The following is a 23,762-nucleotide window of genomic DNA, read 5'->3' on the forward strand; positions in this document are numbered from 1 at the left end:
TCACTCCCAATCTCTCCTCCAGGGGCTCCTCCAGGAGCCCCTCGTCCACAGTCTCCGTTGTATCTCCATGGATTTACCCATTCTGGATATTTCATATCAAGGGAACTGCACAATATGGGGCTTTTGTGTCTGGCTTCTTTCACTGAGCATAGTGTTTTTGTTTTCACTGAGCATAGTGTTTTGAGCATACATCCACGTTGTAGCATGTATCAATCAGTACTTCACTTTTTTTTTTTTTTTTTTTTGAGACAGAGTCTCACTCTGTCGCCCAGGCTGGAGTGCAGTGGCACCATCTTCGCTCACTGCAACCTCCACCTCCCGGGTTCAAGTGATTCTCCTGCCTCAGCCTCCCGAGTAGCTGGGACTACAGGCGCCCACCACCACACCTGGCTAATGTTTGTATTTTTAGTAGAGATGGGGTTTCACCATATTGGCTAGGCTGGTCTCGAACTCCTGACCTCAGGCGATCCACCTGCCTTGGCCTCCCAAAGTGCTGGGATTACGGGTGTGAGCCACTGTGCCTGGCCTCACTTTTTTTTTGAGGCAGTCTCACTCTGTCACCTAGCCTGAACTCCACTCCCCAAGCTCAAGTGATCCTTCTGCCTTGGCCTCCAGAGTAGCTGGGACCACAGGCATGCACCACTATGCCCAGCTAATTTATAAAATTCTTTGTAGAGACAAGGTCTCCCTATGTTGACCAGGCTGATCTTGAACTCCTGGGCTCAGGTGATCCTCCTGTCTCAGACTCCCAAAGTTCTGGGACTACAGCTGTGAGCCACTGCACCTGGCCGACTTCATGCTTTTTTTTTTTTTTTTTTTTTTTGAGACAGGGTCTTACTCGGTCACCCAGGCTGGAGTGCAGTGGCTTGATCACGGCTCACTGCAGCTTCAACCTTTTGGGCTCAAGTGATCTTCCCACCTCAGCCTCGCAAGTAACTGGGACTACAGGCGTATACCACCATACCTGGCTACATTTTTTTGTACGTTTTGTAGAGACGGGGTTTTGCCATGTTGCCAAGGCTGTTCTTGAACTGAACTTCTGTGATCAAGCGATCCGCCCACCCTGGCCTCCCAAAGTGCTGGGATACAGGTATGAGCTACCGCGCCCGGCCTGCTTCACTCTTTTTTAATCGAGGGATACTATTCCACCGTATAGATCCACCACATTCTGTTTATCCACTTAACCATTCATCAGTTAATGGACATTTGGGTTGTTTCTGCCTTTTGGCTATTATGAATGAACGTTTGTGTAGAGTACTTGCTTGAACACAAATTTAAATTTCCAATTCTTTTGGGTGTATACCCAGGACTGGAATTGCTGGGTCATGTGCTAATTCTATATGTAACTTACTGAGAAACCACCAGACTGTTTTCCACAGCAACGGCCCCATTTTACATCCTCTCAGCAACCTACAAGGGTCGCAGTTCTCAGGCCTCACAACACGTGTTATTTTCCTGTTCTTGATCATTCCCATCCTACGGGCGTGAAGCAGCGTCTCGGGTGTGAAGTGGTGTCTCGTGTGCTTTTGGTGTGCATTTTCCTGGTGCCTGGTGATGCTGACAATACTCCGTCTTTGAGAACATCACTTGCCTGCTACACTTACCCAGGGCTTCCACGTCTTTCAAGGGGTCAACCCCCGGGGAGAGGATGAAGAAGATTGGCGTGGAGGGGCTGCTCTCCTCGTAGGACTTAGAAAACTCAACGCTCCGGCCTTCCACGAACTTGCTGCCCATCTTTTCCTCCACGAAGTTCCTAGGGGTGGAGTGCATCAGAGGCAGCGGAACCTGAGGCTCTGGGCCAGGGCGGGGGGCTTGGGGTGGGCTGTGGCCCAGGCAGGAGGGCCATTTTTTGGTGGACTTTCTTCAGCGGGACAAGGCCTGTGGCAGGAGAGCAGTCTTTACCGGTCTTTCCTTTCTGCGAGGGATTGGCCTTGTTTGCCCCGGGCACCCTTTCTTTCCCGAGGGGCCCTGCACTGTGCTCCTCCTTGGAGCAGTCTAAGCAGGTGCAGGGAGAGGCCAGCCTTGGAAGGCACCCAGGGTCAACTGTGGGGGGTGGGGGGGCTGAGAAGGAAGGAAGTTCAGATTAGAGCAAAGCTTTGGTGAGCCTAAAAAAGTCAAAGAAAAAAGCCACTTCAGATGATATAAACATCTCTCTCTACAAAAGCCCCCAAATCTTTCTAACATGACCCCAATAAGTCTGGGGTCAGTCGGGGTCTCGGCTAATCCTCCCATGGAGGACCTAGTGATGTTCTGGTGATCTTTGGATCAGGTGTCTGCCTTTCTCCTGTGATCACAGAGGCCTGAGCTTACTGTATGTGGAAAGAATGAATCACCTGAGCTAAGATTAGTAAACTTGCCAGTGCGGTGGCTCACGCCTGTAATCTCAGCACTTTGGGAGGCCAAGGTGGGCAGATCACTTGAGGTTAGGATTTTGAGACCAGCCTGACCAACATGACAAAACCCTCTCTACTAAAAATACAAAAATTAGCCAGGCGTGGTGGCACAGGCCTGTAATTCCAGACACTCAGGAGGCTGAGGCAGGAGAATCTCTGGAACCCAGGAGGCAGAGGTTGCAGTGAGGTGAGATGGCGCCATTGCACTCCAACCTGGGCAAGACAGCGAGACTCCATCTCAGAAAAAAAAAAAAAAAATTGTAAGATTTTAGTGGCCAGCTGGTCTCTGAGAGGAGGACAAATGGCCGCATCCCAAGGGGTGAGAACTGCTCGTCCCTGGGCAGGTGAACGCCCGAGTGCTCCGAGTCTGGGTTGACTTTCAGAAGGGTCTGCTCACACTCAGGCCGCCCAGCACGCACCTCAGCTCCTCTGGTTCAACCAGGAATCAGCCGGCTAGTGCCTCTCCATGCCCTTGGGACTTTCTGGGGACACCTGGATCTGCTATTCCTTTCTCTGTACTGGCCTTCGCTGGCTTCTCTCTGGTGTCCTGAACTGGGGCCAGCCTCAGGCAAGGGTGGGGAGGAGTTGCACCTCCTGAAGGCCCCCAATTCTTTTCAGGCCTCTGGAATGGACCCAGACCCTAGATGCTGTGATCCTTGTCTAGGAAGGAACTTCCAGAACATATGAAGTCCTGCCCCTAGGCAGGAATGACTCTAGATCATCTTTGCTAATTACTTGGCCAGGCCAAATGGTCATCGGCTGTGGATGAATTAATGACGCGGAAGCATATGCATGCCGGGTTCCAGTCAGGCGGAAGCACGCGTGCCGGGTTCCAGTCAGGCGGAAGCACGCATGCCGGGTTCCAGTCAGGCCTCACCACCTCTGACATGCTGGCTTTGACAAAGGAGCGCTGGAGCCGGCTGGTGACAGCTTGCAGCACACCCCGGCAGCTTGCAGCAGACCTTGGCAACTAGTGCAGCCGGCCACAGAGGAAGCACTTACACCATGGAAACTGGCACGTGCTGTGCGTCAGGGTTTGTGGTGCGAGCCCGGGGGTGGCCTGGCCTGCCCTCCCAGTGCCTGTGACCTGAGCGTGGAAGTGTTCCCACGGCTGCCAACGTTTCCAACAGTGCCTGACACGAGACACCCTTGGCCAGTGCTGGCTTTGTTGTTAGTCACGTCTGTTTCGATCTCCTTGCTTTTAAGCGACCCCCTCCCTATACAATCAGGGCAGTAAATCTGCTTTACTCCACGTCATAGAAATGTGAAACATGTCATTGCTGAGGGATGATCTGGGCTCACGGGTGTTTGGGGTGGTCCAGGCCACCGCAGAGCACGCAAATGCTTCCGCAGTGGGTGGCTGTTTCCTTCTTTGAGATGGCCAGAGTGCAGTCACACAGGCTAAACTTAGGCGATTCTCAGAAGCTCTCAGGAGACGGGGAAGCTCACCTCACCTCATCCTCTAGACGAGGAATCGGATGCACACTGGGTCTGGTGACCCAAACATCCAAACATGCTGCATGCTCCCACAGGAGAGGGTGATCCCGCTGCGATGGCTGAGGGACCTTTACCTTGGCCTTTCCCAAACTCTGACCCCCGCTTCCTCCAGCTCTGAGTCCGGGACGCAGCTGGCATTCTCCCTGGACCTCACTGCTTTCCTGTATCACAGAGACTTCAGGCTGCATTCCGCCCCCTCCTCCCCACCGCCCTCAGTCCCTGTCCTCTCCTATTGGAGGAAAACAAGGCAAAAAAAAACTCACTCCTGGTAGTTAGGCCTCTGCTTTGTCAGAAGGGAATTCTTTTTATTTTATTTTAATTTTGAGGCAGGGTCTTGCTCTGTCGGCCAGGCTGGAGTACAGTGGCGCAATCTTGGCCCACTGCAGCCTCCACCTTCCGGGCTCAACCGATTCTCCCACCTCAGCCTCCTGAGTAGCTAGGACTACAGGAGCCCGCCACTGCGCCCGGCTAATTTTTAGACTTTTTGTAGAGATGGGGTCTCACTATGTTGCCCAGGCTGGTCTCAAACTCCTGGGCTCAAGTGATCCTCCCCAAAGTACTGGGATTACAGGTGTTAGCCACCGCACCTGGCCATCAGAGGCTAATTCTATGAGGGACATGAGTGTCTTTCAGGAAACCTGGCTGCTTTCAGGCTACTTGGAGAAATGAAAAGGGAAGAAGCCAGACAGGCCACAGGTGCTCTGAGGACGGACCCCAAGCTCGTTTCTGTGCTAAACGTCACCTCCTTCCTTTAACAGCCCATCCTTCCAACAGGGAAGAGTTTCAGGTCTGGAGAAATTGTTGGTGAAATCAGAACAGTTCTTTTGCAAACTAGCCATATTAATATACTTTGATTGACTTTATGTTTTGCCACAGAGGTACTCAAAGTCCTCGAATGCTGATGGTTTTGCCATTGTTTTCTCCCTCAAAACATCCTAAAAGGACCCCATTTTTATGGCCTCGGTGCATATTCACGTCCACACTTGACATCTTACTTTCAATCTAGGAGGCTCATGTGGGGAGTTCCTCTCATGTATCACAGGGCACCCCTCCCTCAGTCAGGTTAGCGGGGGACAAGGGGCTCCCCTAATGATACTCTGAGACATTAAGGATTAACAAGAACTCAGGACTGGAGTCTGCAGCCTGGGGTGGAATCCTGCCTGTCCTCGAAGAACTTTGTGTGAAATGATTTAGCCCCTCTAAGCCCTGTTTTGTTTCTATGTAAAATGGGGAGAAGAAAGAAGTTCAGGGGATCAACTCAAGTCCACAGATTGTCTAGCACAGCAGCTCGGTCAAGCTTCCATCAGGCCTGGGCCTCGGGGGCGGGGCCGCCGGCGCAGCGGGACACTTACTGGATGGCGTAGGTCATGCGGTCCGGTCGCATGCAGCGCACCATGCACAGCTTCTGCAGGGCCGTCTTGTTCTTCCACTCCTTGGGGAAGATCTCCTTCTCCGGGGCTTCCGACTCCACCAGCTTTTTCCAGCGCTTGGCAGATCCTTCGATGTCACTGTCCAGGTTTTTGAACTCATCCATCTCCGAGAGGGCCTAGGGGCAGAGGCAGCGGGCGCTGTGACTCTTCCCACTTACCGGGGTCCCGAGAGCCTTCCTGTACAGTTCATTCAAGGAGGAGAGGCCATTGCCCTCCGAGGAAACTGGGGCTCTGGGATAAGGAAGCCCAAGAGGCCAGCCACCAAAGCACGAGCTGTCCGTGCTCAGCTCAGGCATCCCAGGACAGTGCCGAGAGCCTCCTCGGCGGGGTCCAACCTGGGGACATGAGGCGTGGGAGGGGCTAGGGGCTGCTTCTCTAGGGGTCTCTAGAAATGGGGCCATTCTAGCTCAGGGGACGACCTTCTTCAGGTCTTTTTGAACAAACCTTGAGACTCGAGGGTCCCTGACCGTGTCCAGGAATCTGAAGAACAAACTTTTCACTTGCCACTTCCCTTACACTGGGAGGAGGGGAGGCTGGGGTAGGAAGGGAGGTTGAGGGAGGGATGGTAAGAGGCCCTGAGGCCTCTTCTGGCCCCCAGAGGATGTCAGTCTCTGCTTGCTGTGTGCAGGTCTCAGGGACCTAACACATGTCACGTTCCCCATAGGAACGCAGAGCTATCTGTGAGCTGGCAGCCAGCCCATCTTGGTCTCCATCCCTATCTGTGGGGCCTCCTTGCTTTACTGAATTTTATGGGCCACAGAGCCTGGTATTCTGGCCTTGTAAACATCCACAGCATCAGCTGGAAAGGCTCCATGGCAGGAAGAAAGCACAACGTGTTCAACATCTAAAGACGAACCTTGATCCCACCCCAGCCTTGATGCTGCAGGAAGTCCACTGGTGAGACCACCCCGGCCTTAAAAGGGAACCGCAGGAGGAAATCCAGCTCCACTGGGTTCAGCTCCTTCTTCATGGACAGGACCTGGGGGAACATGGAGGTGTACACACTTAATGCAGCCAGTAAAACATCAGCAGCCCTGAAGAAGTGCGCTGGACCCAAAGAGGAATTCACACTCCCGGCCTGCAGGGGGCGCCCTGTCCTGCCCCTTTGGGTTGGGGTAAAGTTTTGTCTTCACCTTGTCTCGCTTTTTAAGTTATGAAATACACATACCATAAAATTGACTATTTTGGCCAGGCACAGTGGCTCACGCCTGTAATCCCAGCACTTTGGGAGGCTGAGGGGGTGCGGGTTGCGGGGCGGGGGGGGGTGGATCACTTGGGGTCAGGAGTTCAAGACCAGCCTGGCCAACATGGTGAAACCCTGTTTCTACTAAAAATACAAAAAAATTAGCCGGGCGTGGTGGTGCACGCCTGTAGTCCTAGCTAGTCGGGATGCTGAGGCAGGAGAATCACTTGAACCTGGGAGGCAGAGGTTACAGTGAGCCGAGATTACGCCACTGCACTCTAGCCTGGGCAACAGAGTGAGATTCTGTCTCAAAAAAAAAAAAAAAAAGAAAAAAAGGACAATTTTTATTTTAGTGTACAATTCAGTGGCATTTCACATATTCACAGCATCGTGCAACCGTCAGCACTCTCTAGTTCCAGGACTTTTTTGTTACCCCCTCGCCCTTTAAGCAGCCACTCCCCATCTCCCTTCGCCTCTGAGAGCTGCTCATCTGCCTTCTGCCTAGGGATGCCCCTGTTCTGGATGCTTTGAATAAATGGAAGCACACAACGTGCCCCGTTTGCATCTGGAATCTTTCACTTAGCGTGATGCTTCTGAGGTTCATCCACGTTGTAGATGTGTGAGAACCTCCTTCCTCTGTAAGGCCGAGTAATATCCCATTCTTGAATATAACCACGCTGGTGTTCTCCATTCATCTGCTGATGGATAGCGGGTCGTTTTGGCTGTTGTGAATTGATTGGCTTTGTTGATTTTTTAAATTTATTTTATTATTTATTGTTATTTATTTTTTTGAGACAGAGTCTCACTCTGTCACCCAGGCTGGAGCGCAGTAGCACAATCTCAGCTCACTGCAACTTCCACCTCCTGGGTTCAAGCGATTCTCCTGCCTCAGCCTCCCAAGTAGCTGGAATTACAGGTGTGTGCCACCATGCCTGGCTAATTTTTGCATTTTTTGTAGAGATAGGGTTTCACTGTGTTGGCCAGGCTGGTCTTGAACTACTGGCCTCAAGTGATCTGCCCGCCTTGGCCTCCCAACGTACCAGGATTACAGGTGAGAGCTACCACGCCCAGCCTTCTTGTTGTCTTTGAGAGACAGGGTGTTGCTCTGTTGCCCCAGCTGGAGTGTAGTGCTGTGATCATAGCTCACTGCAGCCTTGAACTCTTGGGCTCAAGCGACCCGCCCATCTCAGCCTCCCAAGTAGCTGGGACTACAGGCGTGCATCACCTCACCTAGCTATTTTTTTGTGGAGATGGGGTCTTGCTATATTGACTGGGCTAGTCTCAAACCACCTCAAGTGATCCTCTTGTTTTGACCTCCCAAAGTGTTGAGATACTAGGCATGAGCCTCAGTGCCTGGCCTCATCTGGCTTTTGGCTGCTGTGATTAATGCTGTTGTGAATGCTGGTGTACAGGAATCTGGACAGATGCCGGACTTTGGCTGCTGCGATTAATGCTATTGTGAATGCGGTATACAGGAATCTGGACAGATGCTGGACACCTGTTTAGAGGTCTTGTGGGTGTGTGCCCAGAAGTGGAAGCCTGGGTCATATTCCATGCCATCTTGTCACTTGTGCATGCCGGCCCTCTGGACCTCCTGTGGGCAGGGTCTGGGTCATTTTAAAGTGGTGTATTGGGCAGCTAACCTGGCACCCTCTATCTCAGATGGGCAGCAGGTGGCTGGGAGCAGGGGCAATGGCCACTGCCATCTCCTCAGTCAAGTGCCCAAAGGGTCTGTTTTTCAGATCCCATAGAGAGTTTCTTCCTGAGCCGGACTCTTTCTTTTGGTCAAACAAAACGTTCTTTGGGACCAAAGAGAATGCTTTCTACCCTGGAAAATTAGGGGGAGCACTGAGGAACTCTTATCCTGTGACCTCTCGGCCAGGAGAAAATCTCATAGTGAACCTATGATTCAGAGATTCACATGTAAAAGGAACCTTCGTAATATGGACGCCATTGGTTCAAAGTTTGAGTTTGAATTGAAAGCTAGGCTTACACTGATGCGCAACCTGTTTATACAATTAGTGTTGCCTAGCCTGGGCAATGTAGCAAGACTCTGTCTCTTTAAAAACATTAAAAAAAAATTAGGGCTGGGTGCGGTGGCTCATGCCTGTAATCCCAGCACTTTGGGAGGCCGAGGCTAGCGGATCACCTAATGTCGGGAGTCCGAGACCAGCCTGACCAACATGGAGAAACCCCGTCTCAACTAAAAATACAAAAATTAGCCGGGCATGGTGGCACATGCCTGTAATCCCAGCTACTTGGAAGACTGAGGTAGGGGAACTGCTTGAACCCGGGAGGTGGAGGTTGTGGTGGGCTGAGATTGCACCATTGCACCCCAGCCTGGACAACAAGAGCAAAACTCCATCTAAAAAACAAAACAAAACAAAAAACAGAAAAAAAAAAAAAATTAGCCAGGCACAGCAGTGTACACTTGTATTCCCAGCTACAGGGAGGTTGAGGCAGAAGGATCACTTGAGCCCAGGAGTTCAAGACCAGCCTGGGCAACAGAGTGAGACTTTGTCTCTACTAAAAAATAAATAAATAAATAAATAAAAAATTAAAAAACTGAAGAATTAGCCTAGCATGGTGGCACATGCCTGTAGTCCCAGCTACTGAGGAGACAGAAGTGGGAGGATTGCTTGAGTCCAGGAATTCAAGGCTACAGTGAACTATGATTGCACCACTGCACTCTAGCCTGGGTGACAGAGTGAGATTCTGTCTCAAAATAGCAGCAGTAGCAACAACAACAAAAACTAGTGTTTCCAACCATACTTATGGCACAGTGTAAAGGAAATTGCAGAGGGGCTGTACTATGGTTTGAATGTGTTCCCCAAAAAGCATATGTTGGAAACTGAATCCTCAGTGCAGCAGTGTTGGGAGGTGGGGTCTGAGAGGCAACTGGGCCGTGACAGCAGAGTGAATGGCTTAATACCATGATCAAGGGAGTGGGTCTGTTACACAAGGAGTTTGGCCCCTTTTGTGCTCTCTCTCACCCTCTAGCCTTCCACCATGGGATGACACAGCAAGAAGGCCCTTGCCAGATGCCAGCACTTTCATATGGAACTTCCCAGACCCCAGGTCCATGAGAAATAAATTTCTATTGTTTATAGATACTCAGCCTTGGGTATTCCGTTATAGCAGCACAAAACAAATTAAGACAGGCTGTTTAATCAATTTCAGAGAATGCAGATCTTTAAATATTTTAGCAGGACTGTATAAACAGGAGGAATATTTGTTTATTCATACACTTATTTCTTAAGAAACATCACTCACCCCACAGTGGGCTAAGCACTAATGCAGGACTATTTACTCAGCACAACTTACATGTAAAATGAATTTCCTTGTGAAATTCTCCTTAAAACACCACCCCTTCACTAGCTCCCACTGGAATACTGTGCCAGCTTCCCGAATATCAACTAAGAGAGCCCCAGGCCTGTTCCACATCAGGCATCTCAGACTTTATAATCACCTGGGTATGTTGCTAAAATGCGGATTTTTAATCACCAGGTTTGGGTGGGGGCCCAAGAATCTGCCTTTCCACAAAGCTCCCAGGGGTCACTGACACCACTGGTCCACGGGCCACACTAGGAACAGTGAGGCCAGACATTACCTGAAACGTAACTTGTGCCAGGAAAATGAGTTTGTCCCTCTCGAAGAGCCCCCGGGCCGTGTACATGTAGACGGAGTAGGTGATCTCATCCGTCAGGTTGATCACCCGCTGCTTCACCTCATTGGCAGGGGTGGTCCTCTGGATGGCTTTCTCAAACACCACATTGAAGGCCTGGGAATCCGCCACCGAGAGCCGTGGAGGTGTGCAGAGATGGAGCCCGTCACCGCTCCCCGCCACCACTCCCTGCCACCTGTGGTGGCCCCCAGTTTGTTTTGTTTGAGACAGAGTCTCGCTCTGTCGCCCAGGCTGGAGTGCAGTGGCATGATCTTGGCTCACTGCACCCTCTGCAGTGAGGGAGGTTGCAGTGTTCAAGTGATTCTCCTGCCTCAGCCTCCCAAGGCACATACCACCATACCTGGTTAATTTTTGTATTTTTAGTACAGACAGGATTTCACCATGTTGGTCAGGCTGGTCTCGAACTCCTGACCTCAGGTGATCCACCTGCCTCGGCCCCCCATGGTGCTGAGATGACAGGCATGAGCCACCATGCCAGGCCATCTAGTTTGTTTTGATTGGGTTGTGGGTGCCTGGAGGCACCAGGGGAAGAGCAGGGAGGAGAGAGCAGCTCATACCCTCTCCTGGGGAGAATGGGTGTAGGACTGATGGGGGCCCCTGGCTCCCCCTCTTCCAGCCCCATCTGCAGGCTGGACCAGGTCTGCCCTCTGAGGGTGGCCCTGGCACTGCCTGATGGCTGTGCGGGCAACAGGCCTGGCTGTAGAGCCCAGATGCAGCCCCACCTTAGGGAGGCACCCAGCCCCAGCTGCAGGGCACACCTTGAGGGAGAACTGGTAGATGGGGTTGATTTTGTTGAGGTCGTTCAGTATGAAGTACAGCAGAGATGCCCTCTCTGCAGCCGGGCGGTAGTTCTCTCTTGCTTCATTGATTTTAACTTCTGTGATTTTTGCCTCCACCACCTCGACACAAACAAAAGGGGTTTGAATAACACAGCAGATGGGCAGTGCCATGAGCAGGTGGACTTATTCCCAGCCACCAGCCTCGCTCCCTGGGAAGCCACCCAAGGGCTCTCAGCAGCAGCTGGGAACAGGATGGGAGCCCGGGCCCCTTCTCCTGCCCTGGGCCCACTCGGGCACATATGACTGAAGCTACTTTTCTCCTTGCTCATGGGGGAGGCACCGATCGCCCGTGGCCCAGCCTCCCATGGCCTGGCTGCCAGGACACGTCACCGAGGCAGCTCTGACCTTCTCCTCGATCTCGCTGGCTGTATGCTTGGTGGTCTCCAGATTCTCCACCAAGGCCGTGTCTCCCAGAAAGTTCCCCGACGCAGCCGACAGACGGGCCAGGAGCGAATCTTCCAACTCTTTCAGAACAATCTTAAATTCGTTTTGAGACTTGGTGAGGTTCGCCTGCAAGGGGAGGTGCAGTTGTCACTGTATTGCCAGGCTCTGTCCACCGGGCACCCGGGCCTCCCTCAGGTGGCCATGTAGCTGAGCCAAGGCCCAGGCTTTGAGCGGGAGGAACGAGCTCAGGGCCTGGAAGGGGCTGCAGAAGCGGAGCCCCTGGAACCTCAGAGAGGCCCTGGCCCTGCTCCCAGCCTCGAGGCTTCCTGTAACGGAGACTATGGGGGCAAAACGGGGACAGGCGGGCCTGAGCCTCCTGAGCCCACGCACATGGCTGAAACAGCCAGACACGTGGCGGGCACAAGGGCTGGCAGCCAGGCCATTCTTGCAGGGCAGCCCTTTGGAGCTTAGAGCCCCCTGAGGACTGCTGTGACTCATGTTCTTTAAGCAAAGCAGTCATGTGACTTAGAATTAAATTTGAGAGCTGGAAGAGGGGACAGCTGGGGAAAGAAATGACCCATCCTGTCATATGAGAAGCTGCGATGCCCCGGGACACACTGAGGCACCTTCAGAGAGAAGCAACAACACACACTGGGCTGGTGGCCCTGGTCGGGGACCCTCATGGTGACCCGGCCCCCTCTGCGTGGGACAGCCCCTCCTCCCGTGTGACCGACCTTGAGGCCGTTACCTTCAGCTGTTCTAGATCTGGGCGCTCTTTGGCCACCACAGCAGCCAAGAGTTGGTCCTCGAGTCCATCCCTGGTGACCAGGAAGTTGATGAGGGTGCACTGAGCCTGCATCTCTGGCTTGTAGTGTGGGTTGAAGTACTTGGTGTGCAGGATCAGGCGGAACTTGGGGTGGTACTCCACCTCCTTGTCGCCGATCTTAATGTACCTGGTGGTTGGTGGAGGAAAGGGTTAGTGGGCCTCCCAGTGACCAGGGGAGAGGAACACAAGTACAGATCACCTTTCATCCTAGCCCCAGGCCAGGCCGCCACCTTGAACCCTCCTTCTGGTCCCTGGAAGAGCACTGCACCTTTCTTGTCTGTTCCTCCTCCCCAGATTGTGACATGGGCCCTTCTGGGAGATGCACCTGCTCTTTCCTTGGGTGATCAGGCTCATCTTTGCAGCAGAGTTTACACCCCTCTGGCTGCACACTGTGCTCCCCTGGGAGCCCTGACCGAAACCCTCTGCTTGGCCTCCACCCAGACCCATTTGCAACATCAGTCCATTCTGGAAGCTCCCAGGACTGCAACCCTGGGTCTGCTCATCCACTGTGGGGGGCGCTTCTCTCCAGCTCTACACCCTGCTCTCCCCTCTTTGTAGTTGGGCTCACTTTGAGGGGTCTCTGGCTAGCTCAACCCCTCAGCACTTACACCAGGCCCTTCCCAGAGTCTAGGACCTCCGCATATTGATTTGCCACCCCGTTCTGGGTTTCTGTATGCGTCTCTGCATTTAAAGGTGGCTTCTGTCAGCTCTGACATTTACATTTTTAAAGTAGATTTAATTTTTTAAAATTGTAAAATGAATAATACAAGCTCCATGCATCAGCTGATGAGTGGACAAATAAAATGCGCCCAGCCACACATGGAAAATGATTCTGCCATAAAGAGGAATGAAGGACTGACACATGCGACCACGTGCATGACCCCAAAAAACATGCTAAGTAAAGGCTGGGTGTGGTGGCTCCTGCCTGTAATCCCAGCACTTTGGGAGGCCAAGGCAGGTGGATCCCCTGAGGTCAGGAGTTCGAGATCATCCTGGCCAACATGGGGAAACCCTGTCTCTACTAAAAATACAAAAATTAGCTGGGCATGTTGGTGTGTGCCTGTAATCCCAGCTACTTGGGAGGCTGAGGCAGGAGAATCACTTGAACCCAAGAGGCAGAGGCTGCAGTGAGCAGAGATCGTACCACTGGACTCCAGCCTGGACGACTGAGCGAGACTTCGTCTCAAAAAACAAACAAAAAATGCTGAGTAAAAAGAGCCAGACACAAAAAGACACATGTTGCTTGATTCTATTCAGAGGAAATGTCCAGAATAGGCAAATCCACAGACACAGAGAACAGACTAGTGGGTGTCTAGGGCTCAGGAGGGAGGGGAATGAAGAAGAAGAGTGGGTACAGGGCTTCCTTTCGGGGTGGTAAAAATGTGCAACTGGACAGATGTGTTTGTACAACATCGTGAGTGTACCAAATGCTCTTGAATTGTGCACTTTAATGTGGTTAATTTTATGTGAATCTCATGTGAATTTTTAAAGGTAATACAGTCCCAAGATTTGCAAAATGCCAAACAACAGAAAGAAGAAAGACGTCACCCTCAAGCCTCCCCATCTGGAGGCGATCACTGATAAAATGTTGGCGGAGATATTCCTAATTGGGATGCGGCCCCTCTTTCCAGTCTTTCCTCGGGAGCTGGGGGTTCCTTCCCACCAGCAGGCATTTTGTCAAAGCCCTTGCTGCTTACCAGGGAAGCAAAGGAAATTCCGGGCGTTTCTCTACATGCGCACACCCAGGCCTCGGGCCTGAAGATGTTTACCTGGCTCAAGCCACGGAGGTGGCAACAACTCACTTTCCCTTTTTAATCGTGTTCCTGCCCAGTAGAGGGTCCAGCACGGGGTCCACGGTTTCGCCGATGTTCTCAATGAGCAAGGTGTCCCCTTCCGAGATGGCCTGCTCGATGACATCCAGGTAGCTGCGGGCACAGCACGGAAGCTGGTTCACGGCAGAGGGCCTCGCGATGGAACAGTGCGCACGCGCCGACCAGCAGCCCCTGCCCTCTGAGCGAGATGGCGCCAAGCAAGGGCTGACCTAGGAGCCCACAACTTGTTCCCAACAGCTCGCCCTTTCCTGAAAGGAGCTGAGGGGCTTCTTTGTAAACTGCCCCTGTGCTCTTATAGGAGTAGAGATGAAAATGGAGAGAGTTTTGCTTTTTGAGACAGGGTCTCATTCTCTGGCCCAGGCTGGAGTGCAGAGGTGTGAGCAGCGTTCACTGCAACCTTGACCTTGGCCTCCCAGGCGCAAGTGATCCTCCCATCTCAGCCTCCTGAGTAGCTGGGACTACAGGCTCCTGCCACCATACCAAACTAGGTTTTTTTTTTTTTTTTTTTTTTTTTGGAGAGATGAGGTCTCATTCTGTTGCCCAGCCTGGTCTCAAACTCCTGAGCTCAAGCGATCCTCCTTCCTCAGCCTCCCAGAGTGCTGAGATTACAGGTATGAGCCACCACGCCCGGGCTGGAAGCAGCTTTGAGTAGCTTTATGGCCACAGAGGCAAATGTTTTCATATCCACCCGCCACTGGATTTTCCAGCACCGCTAGGAAGGCAGGGCATCACTGTACCTGTGTCATTACAGCCATTGTTTCTCAACTGTGATGAGAACACAGACCACGAGACCCAAGAACATGACCAGCCTCAAACCTCCCAGCCAGCAAATGGCAAAGCAGGAGGCAACCCCAGGCCTGAGCCTCCATCTCACTCTCCCTTCCCTACAGGAGCAGCAGGTGATGGGGAAAGGGGAAGGGAAAAGAGCTCCTCATTTCATTCTTTACTACTGCTGCTGTTCCCCAAGACAAATTTAAAACCTGTGGGCTAGTACTTGTATTTAAAGACCCACCCATCCATTGAACCAATGTGGAATGCCTAAGGTGCATTTCCAAGCAGAGGTGGGCTTTGGCCCAGGTCCTGCGCCCACACACACCTCTTCTGTCCCAGGCGGATGGCTTTCAGTTCACTCCTGTATTTGTTTTTGATCCACTTGATTCCTTGGAGCTGGGCGTCCACGATCAGTGGCCACCGCTCGGTGTTGCACAGGATGGTGGCATTCTCGGTGGACATGCGGTCGCTGGGGAGGCCCTGGTTGTTCCAGGTGGCCACATCTGCATCATCTGTCAGCAGGCTCAAGGGATCCAGGCCATTCGTGATCGGGATGGGGACCTGACCCGGGAGGCACACTTTCTTAGATCTCCTGACCTCGTGATCCGCCCGCCTCGGCCTCCCAAAGTGCTGGCATTAAAGGCGTGAGCCACCGCGCCCAGCCAGGACTCCACTCCTTACCTTTAAGTTACGTATGTAAGGGATCCAGAATTTCTCCATCAGCTCATTCCGGTATTTCTTGGTGAAGTAGCCCACGTAGGATACGAAGGCAGAGATGAGCAGGACGTCCCCACACAGCGTGACCCCCTGGCTCCTGAAGTTCTCCACGGACTCAGCCCAGCGGATGTTTTCCGATGCTAATCCCCCCACCAGCCTGAAGCGGAACGAGAGAGAATAAAACATGTTTGCATAAGTGAGAGAACTGGACCAGACAAGCCTCCACCTCTGCACCTCTGTGAATCTTCAGAAGTGTCTGCACCTGGCTCAGTGGCTCAACGATGAAAATGCTCTTGGGGAGTTTTTGTGAGGAAATGCTTTAGAGAAGCCCAAATCATGCTTTGTGGCCGGGTGTGGTGGTCATGCCTGCAATCCCAGCACTTTGGGAGGCTGAGGTGGGGGGATCACTTGAGGTAAGGGGGTCGAGACCAGCCTGGCCAACATGGTGAAACCCCGTCTCTACTAAAAATATAAAAAACTAGCTGGGTGCGTGGCCCATGCCTGTAGTCCCAGCTATTCAAGAGGCCAAGGCAGGAGAATTGCTTGAACCCAGGAGGCGGAGGTTGCAGGGAGCCGAGATTGGGCCACTGCATTCCAGCCAGGGTGACAGAGCAAGACTTCGTCTCAAAACAAAAACAAAAAACTCCTTGGCAGCCCTTAGGAATGCTGTGTTTCCTCTTCCCAAGTCGCCCGCATTGACACCCAAGTTGCCTGCATTGACACCCGGCTATGGCTGATGCCATTTGATTGCCTCTCCCCTGTGCTGAAGATGCCGCCAGACACCACAGAGCACCGTCTCGACCAGCTGGTGACAGAGCCCGGGTGAGGACCACGGTGGCCACAGAACGATGTGGCATCCAGAAGGCACCTGGTCCTGCATGGAGCGGGGACTCCACAGTGCACCTCGTGCTTCTCAGGCTACCGGCTTGAGGACTGGTCCCTGACCTTCAGAGGCGCACCATGGGTCTGAGAGCGTTGGCATGTTTGTTGCAAGTCCAGGTTTCCTGTTAGGGCCACTGAGGGTCTGTCTGTGGCACCATCTGAGCAGCCCTTACTTCCCAGTGACCTAGAGATCACTTGGATTTGGCAGGTGAGGTTAAATCCCTCATACCTGGGGCACTACCCTGAAGGCCAGCCTCATACAGCCTGGGGCACTCACGGCTGACAACTGGCCCATCGCTGCCAGCCACCCACTGAGGAGGAGAAAACACAGCTTGCAGGCCTGGAACAGACTCAGCCCCAGGCTCTGCTGAGGCTCCAGGTGCTCCCCTGTGAGAACAGGAAAGGCACACTCCCGAGCTGCATTGTTCAGCAGGCAGCTGCCAGCCCTGGGGCTCCCAAACACTGGGACCATGGCAGGTCTGCTCTGAGATGTGCTCTGTGTTAAAAGGCATGAAGGGGCCGGGTGCGGTGGCTCATGCCTGTAATCCCAGCACTTTAGAAGGCCGAGGCAGGTGGATCACCTGAGGTCAGGAGTTCGAGACCACCCCGGCCAACATGGTGAAACCCTGTCTCTACTAAAAATGTAAAAATTAGCCGGGTGTGGTGGCATGCATCTGTGGTCCCATCTACTCGGGAGACTGAGGCACAAGAATTACTTGAACCCAGGAGATGGAGGTTGCAGTGAGCCAAGATCGTGCCACTGCACTGCAGCCTGGGTGACAGAGTGAGACTCCGTCTCCAAAAAAAAAATTAAAAAAAAAAAAAAAAAAAGACATGCAGAGTGTCAGGGCTCAGGGTGAAAACAAGCAGAGGAAATACCTCATTGATAATTTTTATATTAGTTACGTGTTGAAATAATATTTTGGATATTTGGGGTTAAATAAAATTATAACTATTTCTTTGTACTTAAACAATTTTTTTTGTAGAGATGGGGAGATGGGGTGTCACTATGTTGCTCAGGCTGGTTGCAAACTCCCACCTCAGCCCTCCAAGTGCTGGGACTACAGGTGCGCACAGCCAAGCCTGGCCTTTTTTTTTTTTTTTTTTTTTTAAGACAGTTTTACTCTTGTTGCCCAGGCTGGAGTAAAATGGCACGATCTCGGCTCACTGCAACCTCCGCCTCCTGGGTTCAAGTGATTCTCCTGCCTCAGCCTCCCAAATAGCTGGGATAACAGGCACCTGCCACCACACCCAGCTAATTTTTGTATTTTTAGTAGAGACGGGGTTTTTACCATGTTGGCCAGGCTGCTCTCGAACTCCTGTCCTCAGGTGATCCACCCACCTTGGCCTCCCAAAGTGCTGTGATTACAGGCGTGAGGCACTGCGCCCGGCTTGTCTGGCTAATTTTTGTATTTTTAGTAAGATGGGGTTTCGTCATGTTGGCCAGGCTGGTCTCGAACTCCTGACCTCCAGTGATCTGCCAGCCTCGGCCTCCCAAACTGCTGGGATTACAGGCGTGAGCCACTGCACCCAGCCAGCCTCTGTGCTTTTTAAATGTGGCTGCTGGAAAAGTTAAGGTGACACATCCACATCTGGCACCTGGCATTATATCCCTAGTGGACGACACTACTCTGGAGCCCCAAACCGTGATGTAATCCGTGAAATGACTGTCCACTGGCGCAAAATGACTCTGGAAGCCACGTGGTGGCTGAGAGTGGGTTATGACTGAGTAATGCCCCAGATCAAGCCCCGTGGGACCCAGTGTCCCAGGCCAGTGTGGGTTACTTGGAACCACGCGACAGGGCATATTTTGTGGAGGCCACTGACTATGCAAGAGGCCAAGTTTTATCCTAATTACTTTGAGCTCAAGAAGTGAAAGTGGCAACCTGGCTGCTTCCACCTGGGCTCCCTCCTCTTCCTCCCAAGGCAGGTGCATGGGCTTGTCCCTCTCAGGGGGTCTGAGAGCAGGAGGGTGGTCTCGGGGAAGAGCCGATACCTGTTCGCCAGTAAGATCACCCTGTTCGTGGCATCGGCCTCTTGCTGACACTTGATTTTCTCAGCTGTTGCTTTTTCAAACGCTGAGGTTAGGTTGCTCAGGTTGGCGTTAAGTTCCTGCAAAACCAAGTTGGAAAGCCGCTGGAAAACCCCACTAGGCATCTCTAGCACCCTGCAGCGGCAGCAGGGCTGGGCCCTGTGAGCGTTCAGTGTGGAAGAGGCTTCCACAAAGGCTGAGAGCCCTCTGGAGCATGGAGGCCAAGGACACCAAGCAGCTCCCGGCACCATCTGGCCCCTGCCTCTGCCTCTGCCTGCATCCTCTCGCACTGCTGAATAATTCACGACGGCGGGCCGTGCCAACCCATTTTCAACAGAGGTATTGACCGGCAGCGCGAGCAAGTGACTCTGGTGTTTCGCAGGGACGGGAGCGAGCCGGCACTTACGGCAATCTTGTTTTTGATCCGGGACAGCTTCTCTTGCGCCTCTGCCAGCTCTGCATTAGCCTCCTCCAGTGCCTGCCTCTTGGGCGCCACGTCGCAGTAGACCTCGTAGAAGCGGACGATGTTGATGCACCAGGAGCACAGGCCGGCGGCGGCCGTGGACTTGGAGCGGATGAACTCGGGGTCGAACGTCGGGTTGCCTTGGTAGGGCCTAGCGAGGGAACACCAGCGGGCCGGAGTCGTCACCCTGTCCTGCTCCGGCAAAACGGGCTCAGAGAGGCTGAGTGTCTTGCCCAGGGTGGCACAGCTCTGGAGGGGCAGCGCTGGGATTCACACACTCAGGCTGGCCCTAGAGGCCACCCCCCACCGGCTCTGCTCTCCCACTCCCATTACCCCACAGTGGCATTGCCCAGTTTTCCAAGTCGGCACCAGGAGACTGAAACTATAAGGTTAGATGGATGAGACGCAGAAGAGATGATGTGGCAGGTGTTACATTTTGGGGATGGTATTCATGTGTGCAATGCATGTACTTGTGTGGTCAGCTGTTCTCACAGGTGCCGCTGACCTCTTAGGGCCTGGCCGGCCTCTCTCTCAGACCTGTGACCTGAGGGTTCCCGCTGCTGAGCTTGTCAGCTGTGTTCTTGGGGCGCTGTATGGGGAAGGGGCTGCCTAGATTTTGAGCCACAGGCCCCAGGAGCCTGAGGCCACGCTTCACCTCAGCACTCTGCCTTGGCCTGATGGAGAATCGGAGGGAAGCCCTGGCCGTGAGGCCCAGCCCTGACTCACTTGAAGGCCTTCAGGCAGGCCTCGGGGATGTGCTCCTTGTCAAACTTCTTCAGGGAGTCTAGGAAGGTGTCCACCTTGCCCATCATGATCTTGGCCGCCTTCCAGCTCTTGTCCTTGGGGATCTTGCCCCCAGGCGCAGTCAGAATCATGACGGCGGCGGTGACGTTGACCACGGCGTCTGGTGGGGACCCAAAAGACTTCAGCTCTGTCAGGTTGTTCTGCATATAACAGACAGGATGAGTCCGATGGAAGTTTGGACCGGGTCCTCGGCGATGCCCCAAGGAAGCCGCCATGAGTGTGTCACCACCCACGCCAACAGCGAAGGCAGCTTCCTCTCCAACCAGGCCGGGGTCCCCTTTCTTTCCCTCCCCCTTTACCTTATTCAGAGTGTCCAGAGCCTCCTGGGCTGCCAGCAGGGCCGGTTCTGCTTTGGCCAGGTCTGTTTCACAGGCCTTTTGCTTCTCAGTGACATTCTGGAAGGAAGACGGACAGAAGAGGTTACTGCAGGTCTGTCCGTGTGCCTGTGGGGGCGTGTACATGCATGTGTGTGCATGTGTGTACATGTGTGCATGAGTGTATGTGTGTGCATGCGTGTATGTGCACATGTGCATGTGTAGGCAGCAGTGGCGAGGGGCAGCCCAGGCCCCAGCAGGTCTGAGCTCCACAAGAGAGGCTGCCCCTCCAGCCACCACTCATTTGCTGCATTTGCTGACTGTGCTGCTTTGCCGACATCCCTCCGTGTGTGCTTGGCTCCTGTCTGGAGCCCACCTTCCTCCCTGCCTCCTCTGCTCTGCCCCACAACGCTCAGGTCAGAACGAGCAATGCCTTGGCAGTTGGGTGGAATTCTGGAATGGAAACTATTCCTTCTATTGGCTTGAGCTTCCAAGACTGGAGGGGAAATCCAGGGGCTACTGAGACCACCTTGACTTTGCAGTCCTGTTTCTGGGGCTGTTTCATAATCCATCCAAAATGGAACATCTCAGAGTGTATAGCTCACCCACCTCTAAGAAAGTAGCACCTCCCTCATTCATGCACATACTCATTCATTCACTCAGGAGACAGTGGGCAATGACTGGAATGCTCCTAAATAATTACACAGATGTGGGACTGATGACAAAAAAAGCACCCAGGGAGGGGTGATGAGAAGCTGCACCAATGATGCTGTGACCTTCAGGCTCCAAAGATGATGAAGACGCTCCCTCTAAGCAGTGGTTCTCAACCTCAGCCACCCCCCAAACCAGCAAGGAGCCCACCCCCAGGCCAGTAACATCCTACCCTCTGTGGGGGGCCCCAGAGCCGCACGTCTGAGGACCAGGCTCCAGTGAGGTCTTCTTAACCTCTCCCATGCTCACGGATCGTGGGCATTTTGTTGACATGCAGGCCCCATTGAGCAGAGCTGAGCTGGAGCCCGAGAGCCTGCATTTCTCACAAGCTCCTGGTGAGGCTGCCACTGTGGGCTGGGGGCTGAACATGGAGGAGCTCGGCCACGAGGATGGGAGTTTTCTAAGGAAAGCCTGCTTCAGAGCGGGGGCCTTCCCCTGGGAGAGACTCCTTTGGGGGTCCCACTGGTTTAGGAACCTTGTCCTTCTATGTAAGTCTCAGCCTTGCCCACGCCTGTCAATGGCACCTGACCACATGGGGAAGCCCGGGAGGCCTGGCCAGTGCAGCAGCCTTCCCGAGGCCACGCTGGGCTGCCTTCACCTACCTTATTGATGACCTCGACCTTGACTTCTTCCTGGTCAGCAATGGCCTTCTCTTTGCTGACCTTCTCGGCCTCGATGCCGACCACCTGGATCAGTTTATCTGCGCTCTCATTCTTCTGCGTGAGCTCAGCCTCCTGAATCGCCAGCTTGGCTTTCAAGTCATCCACCTGGGGAAGGAGAAACCGAGAAACAGCAAGCGTGGGCCTCAGCCAACACATGCTGCTCCGCACTGGGCAGACGAGGGGTGGGAGCCACAGAGGGGCAGAACGGCAGGGCTGTGTCTTAACGACTCCCAGTGACTCATTTTGGAGAGTCTTTTCAATATCTTAAAAGTAAGTATTGAACCCTGACTGCGTACACAGGGTCAAAAGTATGAGACATTCCTGGTGCTCAAAGGAGTTGGCAAGGTGACTGAATAGAAAAATATCAACTGCAGCCTGGGCAACAGAGTGAGACCCTGTCTGTATAAACAATAAAAAAAATTAGCAAGGCATGGTAGCCTGTGCCTGTGGTCCCAGCTACCTGGGAGGCTGAGGTGGGAGGATCGCTTGAGCCCAGGAAGTCCAGGCTGCAGTGAGCCATGATTGCACCACTGCATTCCAGCTTGGATGACAGAGCGAGACTCTGTCTCAAATGCCAACTGAGTTGCAGTGCTGAGCAGGGCTGGCCAGGGCCCCTCCAGGCTGGTGGGAGAGTGACAGCGAGAGTTTGGGAGGGGGGCAGGGGTGCGAAAGCTCCCCCGGAAGCAAGTGGGAGGTCCCAGTCTGTTCACAACTCCAGCAGGGAGGTGGCAGCTATTTTCAGGCCCCCTCACACGGTGTCAATGGTAGGCAATAAAGATGAAGGAGCCGGGACTGCACGATGGAGGAGGCTTGAAGCAGGCAGAACCCTTAAAGATCAATACGGTGTGGAGGAAAGGATCCAGGGAGGTTTTTGAGCCAGGCCCCATGGTATGAATGGCATTTACGAATGAACAAATGCATTTTTATTGACTGCACTGGGCATGATGATCAAATCTCACCAGACACGGGGCAGCTGCCATCCCCTGTGTAATGCGCCTCCATACGATCAACATTGTGAAAGCATTTTGAGTCTGTTTTTTTGTTATGACAAGTATACTAACTCTAGCATAGGAGTGAATGCTTCTCAAAGGCAGGAAGCGTGCTCATCTTACTTTAGGCAGTGCTGAGCCCCGGTGTGACCAGCCCGTAGATGCCTGTGACAGTAGCAGCTCCTGCGAGGCCTCCAGGGGACTCACGGGAGCTGGCAGCCAGCCCCTCTCTCCTACCTGGGAAGCTGTGCTCTGCAGCTTCATCAGGCCATTCTCCAGCCTCTCGATTTTGGCAACAAGTTCCGTTCTCTTCTTGGCCAGCAGGTTCTGGTACAGTTTGATCTGCTCCAGAAAGGTTTTGGGTGTGGTGTAGTTGTAGCGCCTCTCGGTAGCCAGGTACACCCTAGACATCTCGTTGACGGTGGTGTGCACGTAGGACATGAAGAAGCTGATGGAGGCCTTGACTTCCCACTACAAAGATGAGACAGCCAGTCATCCCTGGGACACCATCCTGCAAATCAGCAAAGCGGGGCTCCCCCGGACTCACCAGGGGCCCTGGACAAGATGCCCCAAGACCGCTCTCAACCTCAGTGTCTTCAACTGCCCAAAGGGGCTCCTGAGAGCAACAAATCCTGGGGCCCTTGTGGGCACTGCACCATGGAAGGGTTTAGCTCAGTGCACAGGACACAGCAGAGCTTATTATCATTATCTGACACACACACGCATACATGCACACACATGCATACATGCACACACGTATATGTGCACACATTCACATACCTGCATCTATACACATGCACACGCATTCACATACCTGCATATATACACGTGCACACACATTCACATACCTGCATATATGCACGTGCACACGCATTCACATACCTGCATATATGCACGTGCACACGCATTCACATACCTGCATATATGCACGTGCACATGCATTCACATACCTGCATATATGCACGTGCACACGCATTCACATACCTGCATACCTGAAAAAGTACAAGGCTGAGAATATGTTTTCATATCCCAGGTAATTCTGCAAATATTTATTGTTCATTACCAAGGCTGGGTCCTGGGATTTAGAACCTGTTTCCCCAGCCCTTTGGGCCTGCCCACCTACGTGAAGGCAGGCACTGGGAGCTTTGCCCCAGAAATTGTCTCAGCAATGTTAATTTTAATTCAGGACGTTTTGAAAAGTAATGAATTCATCCAACACACACATTTCAGGATGTATATATAGTGCTGGTGGTGGGGCCAATGCCTGTTTCTAGGAAGTCTCCGCCTTGGGAACTAGAAACCCAGATCTATGCTCCAAGGGACACCTTTGAACTGCAGAGTTCCTGGG

At 53.1% G+C, this 23,762-nt stretch overlaps 1 protein-coding gene across 1 annotated transcript in view; it reads right to left on the reverse strand.

Annotated features, from left to right (window-relative positions):
* Positions 1 to 23,762, reverse strand: part of DNAH17 (dynein axonemal heavy chain 17) — a 167,174-nt gene that overhangs the window by 16,613 nt on the left and 126,799 nt on the right. Inside the window, exons 57-72 of the mRNA XM_063656557.1 lie at positions 22,652 to 22,885; positions 21,366 to 21,530; positions 20,038 to 20,133; positions 19,661 to 19,878; positions 18,878 to 19,085; positions 18,436 to 18,551; positions 15,522 to 15,714; positions 15,166 to 15,401; positions 14,040 to 14,162; positions 12,160 to 12,364; positions 11,373 to 11,537; positions 10,947 to 11,087; positions 10,114 to 10,284; positions 6,177 to 6,299; positions 5,243 to 5,436; positions 1,605 to 1,753 (exon numbers count right to left, since the gene is read on the reverse strand). Of these exons, the coding sequence (XP_063512627.1) occupies positions 1,605 to 1,753; positions 5,243 to 5,436; positions 6,177 to 6,299; positions 10,114 to 10,284; positions 10,947 to 11,087; positions 11,373 to 11,537; positions 12,160 to 12,364; positions 14,040 to 14,162; positions 15,166 to 15,401; positions 15,522 to 15,714; positions 18,436 to 18,551; positions 18,878 to 19,085; positions 19,661 to 19,878; positions 20,038 to 20,133; positions 21,366 to 21,530; positions 22,652 to 22,885 (2,737 nt within the window). The remainder of the gene's footprint in view (positions 1 to 1,604; positions 1,754 to 5,242; positions 5,437 to 6,176; positions 6,300 to 10,113; positions 10,285 to 10,946; positions 11,088 to 11,372; positions 11,538 to 12,159; positions 12,365 to 14,039; positions 14,163 to 15,165; positions 15,402 to 15,521; positions 15,715 to 18,435; positions 18,552 to 18,877; positions 19,086 to 19,660; positions 19,879 to 20,037; positions 20,134 to 21,365; positions 21,531 to 22,651; positions 22,886 to 23,762) is intronic.

This window comes from Pongo pygmaeus, chromosome 19, assembly GCF_028885625.2.
Source record: "Pongo pygmaeus isolate AG05252 chromosome 19, NHGRI_mPonPyg2-v2.0_pri, whole genome shotgun sequence".
Classification (NCBI taxonomy): Eukaryota; Metazoa; Chordata; class Mammalia; order Primates; family Hominidae; genus Pongo; species Pongo pygmaeus.